The sequence below is a fragment of the Heteronotia binoei genome, chromosome 15, assembly GCF_032191835.1.
Source record: "Heteronotia binoei isolate CCM8104 ecotype False Entrance Well chromosome 15, APGP_CSIRO_Hbin_v1, whole genome shotgun sequence".
NCBI lineage: Eukaryota > Metazoa > Chordata > Lepidosauria > Squamata > Gekkonidae > Heteronotia > Heteronotia binoei.
The window spans coordinates 36,979,659-36,983,819 of record NC_083237.1 but is presented as its reverse complement, the minus strand read 5'-3'; the positions used below and the strand labels follow the sequence as shown (position 1 = coordinate 36,983,819).

Here is a 4,161-nt window from a genome sequence, read left to right as displayed (position 1 = left end):
TGAAACAAATTCCACTCAATATGATTACATTGTCATTAACAACAGTAAGGATAGGGTTGTACAAGTCCATTGCTCTACCCCATGCTGTTATTTTGCCCAGGGTGATGCACTGGAGTTCACTCTGAGGTTAGACAAAGTATTTTTCCCAAAACACTTTTAATCAAATTCACTTCAGTCATTTCAGTCATCCGTTCTATGACCTCATTCTCGTACATCAGAAACTATTTCTAATTACTGAGCTTCATTTCTATTCCATCATTGGATCTGGTAGGAAAATGGATCAATAACTTAGCATGTGGAAGTATATGAAAATCCCATCAGCATGGTTTATTGGATGCTAGCCCAAACAGGGAAATCTTACAAAGTTCATTGAGGAGCTATGGTTACATTCCCTGTAGGAATGAAGTTACCACTTACTTAACACAGATCCCCCCCCACTCCAGTATACAATTAGGTTGAACAATGAACAAGAGAAATAAACAAATGAGATGAAAGAGTGATAATTGGGGGGTGGGGTGGGAATTAGCTAGTGTTGTATAGATTTCTTCAAAGCTGTGAAATAATTTCTTTGTATTTGGGTGAGCACTTCATCTATCCATTTATCTGCCTTCCATTGACTGTCTGTCCCAAAAGACCTACTTTTCAAAGCTTGTTCTGCTGTGCATCTGTCAACCTCTCTGCCTCTCTACTACCTACTTTATCACTCCAAAACACTCCTTCACCTTATCCTATTCCCTTGTGGTCTTTCTGGGTCTTTGTCTCTCAGCTGTTCAATGGAACATCTACTCCTTCTTACCACATTCCAAGCAGATTATTTCAAAAAAATAATTCTCAGATGTTTGGACTCAACCAGTTTTACTGTCGTTGAAAAACAAAGGCTATGATGCATGTTAACAAATCATGTTAGATGGGTACTGAAATAGGAATGCAAATATAGCAAGGTTGAATGAAAAAGTTGTCTGGATCCACATTTTCTCTGAATCTTCATCTATCCATGTCTACATCACCTGCATCACTCTTCTGCAACACTTATTGATCTTGTTTTAATATGCTATACATGTATAAAAGTGTCAGAAGTGGGCTCCATGCTGTTTCCAAAGTAGAAGAATATCTTTCTTGGAAGGTTTCAATATATCTGTTTTGACTTGACATTTGAAGCTAATTCTCTGAAGCTGAATACAGTGGGTTAATGACACTGTTGGCAAAAAGGTGTATTTAAATTATTAAAGAATTCAAGTGGAGAAAAGCAGAGATAAACAGAGTGCAGGACTTCATCGGTGGGTGTGTTCGCACTGCACTAAATAATGCATTTTGTAACTAGATTTTTGCTATTTTTATGCAGTAAAAATCTAGTTGCAAAACACATTATTTGGTGTAGTTTGAACAAATCCAGTGTCATACATCATGGTTTAACCCTGGCACTTGTTTTCATTTGGACGATGTGAAGGAAAGAATGGGAGAAGTGCTCTGTCCTGAGCTGGCATAGAGTATCCCTCTCTTTGTTAGAAAAAAATCTCCACAGATCTTAGATTTAGACAAAAGGGCTTTCAGATGAAAGGGTGGCATTTCAGGACAGTTTTGAACCTCGGCATCTTGCTCTCTGTGTGTATGTGTGTTCAAACTAGGAAAGGACCACCTATGAGATACGATTGGATTCAAATCAGTTTGGATCAAAATCAAATATGCTTCAGCACTGTGTGGTGGTTAGACTAGGATCTGGGAGCCCTAGGTTTGAAACCCAACTATGCCACAGCAGCTTACTAGGGCCAGTCACACATTGTCATCCTAACGTACTCACAGGGTTTTTGTGAGGATAAAATGTTGAAGGGAAGAGTGTTATTAGCCTCTGGGGAGAAATGTGGACTATAACTGGAGTAAATAAAATAATCTAGCTATTCTGACAATGTACTAATGAAAAAGCAAGTATAAACTGAGGTGAGTTTACTTAGTAAATATAAGGCACAGGAATTTCTTACAACTGGGGAGTGGAAGGTGATGGAAAAATTAAGAGGAAAATACATGGTATTTTTGAAAATGGCAGTGACTTGAAAGATATCAATTTTCATAAAGGCATAGGCCCCAAACTAGCTTAATCCCATAGAAAGGCCTGCAAGTAATTAATTGGCATTAACACTGCACCAGGTTCATCCAAACTAGCTAACTTCACCTGGATCATGGCTATGCATTCTGAAATCAAGTTTCTAAATGGAATTTGGATTTTTGTTTCCATGTAAAAGCTTCCAAAGTGCAGCTTTGATGTCCTTGTTCCTCATGCTATAGATGAGGGGATTCATAAAAGGAGGAATCATTGAATATAGCACAGCAAGAAGTAGATCCAAACCTGATGATGTCCTAAAGGTTGACCCCAAGCACGCATAGAGTCCAGTGAAATAGAACAAACAGAGCACAGCAAGATGGGGTAGGCAGGTGGTTAAGGCCTTTTTCCTTCCCTGGGTTGAAGGAATTTTAAATACAGCTCTAAAAATATGCACATAGGAAACAATGGTGAAACCAAAACAAGTTATGCATATCAGTGCAGTAAAGATAAGAGCTCCAATTTCTATGAGGTAGGAGTCAGTGCAGGAAAGCTTCAGCAGCTGTGGGATTTCACAGAAGTACTGATTGATGACATTGGAGCAGAAAGGGATGGCAAATGTGCATGCGGTGTTCAGTGTTGCATCAACCATCCCAAACATCCATGCGCTGACAGCCAATTTCACACAGACTTCCATGTTCATTTCTTTCACATAGTTCAAGGGATTGCAGATGGCAACGTAGCGATCATAGGCCATGACTGTCAGGAGGAAGAACTCTGATGCACCCGCCCAAAAGAAGAAGAAGACTTGTGTCATGCATGCAGAATAGGAGATCATCTTGGTTTTCATCAAAGAGTTAGCCATGGCTTTGGGCACCGTGACAGAGATGAAACTGAGATCAATAGCAGCTAAATTAGCCAGAAAAAAATACATTGGAGTATGAAGATGTTGGTTGAGAGTTACAATTGTTATCATCAGAAGATTCCCAACCAAGGCTGCCATATACATAAGCAAGAAGCCCAAAAAGTGTAAAATGTGCAATTCTGGGATGTCAGAGAATCCTAAAAGCTGGAATTCAGTCACACTTTGGTTGGTCATTTCCTTCTTGATAAAACTTTATGCTGCCTGTATTTAGGAAACAAAAACCTTTCATTGGTCTATGTCAGATGTGTACAACTGATACCTCTCCAAACCTGTGACAGATCAGGATGGTTTGAAATGTCTTGTTCCTGTTCTTTCAACTGGAAAAGCTCCATTTTTTTTCTTGTGCAAATTATGCCTGTGGTTCTTTATTTTTCCTTACCATTTTCTGTTCCTTTGCACCACAAAATGTACACTTTTCCCCAGTGTTCTCTATGTGTCATTAATTAGCATTGTACATTTAATGTTGATTACATATTGAAATGATGCTATCAGTATAAATGCCATATAGATCAGGGGTGTCAAACTAATTTGTTATGAGGGCTGGATCTGACATAAATGGGATTTTGTGCGGCCAGGTCATACATATAATAAACTGTAATGCCAGATAGTGAAGACATAAACTTATAAACACAAAGATATTATTTTTACATAAATTATAAACATCCTTAAAACTCTTGCTATGTTCTGTTTCAAATAGAAAGGGGGAGGGAAAGTGGGATTTGGCAATGCAATTGTAAAAATAAAATGTAAAGAAAAAGCATAAGGAAAACATGAAATGGACTTTCCATTAAGGTCTCTGTGCCCAGATAGATTACTCCCAAAGTAGTCTATCTGGGCACAGAGACCTTAATGGAAAGTCTATTCTGCATTTGCTTTGCAAGCTCAGATTTGCTTCCTGCTTCAGCCTGCAAAGACAAGGAAGATAACACCTTATCAAATCGCGTGCATTGCTATCTGCTATAAAGTATTGGCTTCATCTTCATTTTAGTGCTTCTTTTAATAGTCTTATTGCTCTCCTCCCTGCAGACTCTTACAGCTCGACATGGTCACAATTTATAGTATCCAAATTAAATCCATAGGAATTGATCTTGAATCCCTGGCCAATTCTGATGAAAGGGCCATATTTCAAATTGTCCTAAAGAGGATCTGGGATATTGAAACCCAAATAATCAAGGCTGGTAGCTCTGGAGTTTGCTCCCCA

At 38.6% G+C, this 4,161-nt stretch overlaps 1 protein-coding gene across 1 annotated transcript; it reads right to left on the bottom strand.

Annotated features, from left to right (window-relative positions):
• Positions 1-2,201: 2,201 nt before the first annotated feature.
• On the bottom strand, positions 2,202-3,134 carry LOC132583406 (olfactory receptor 14A16-like). The gene has a single exon (XM_060255053.1). The coding sequence runs from the start codon at positions 3,132-3,134 to the stop codon at positions 2,202-2,204; it is 933 nt and encodes a 310-aa protein (XP_060111036.1).
• Between the last annotated feature and the right edge of the window lie 1,027 nt (positions 3,135-4,161).

What these genes read in the sequence shown, in the direction of transcription:
- LOC132583406 (XM_060255053.1), bottom strand. Translation starts at nt 3,134, where the DNA reads ATGACCAACCAAAGTGTGACTGAATTCCAGCTTTTAGGATTCTCTGAC.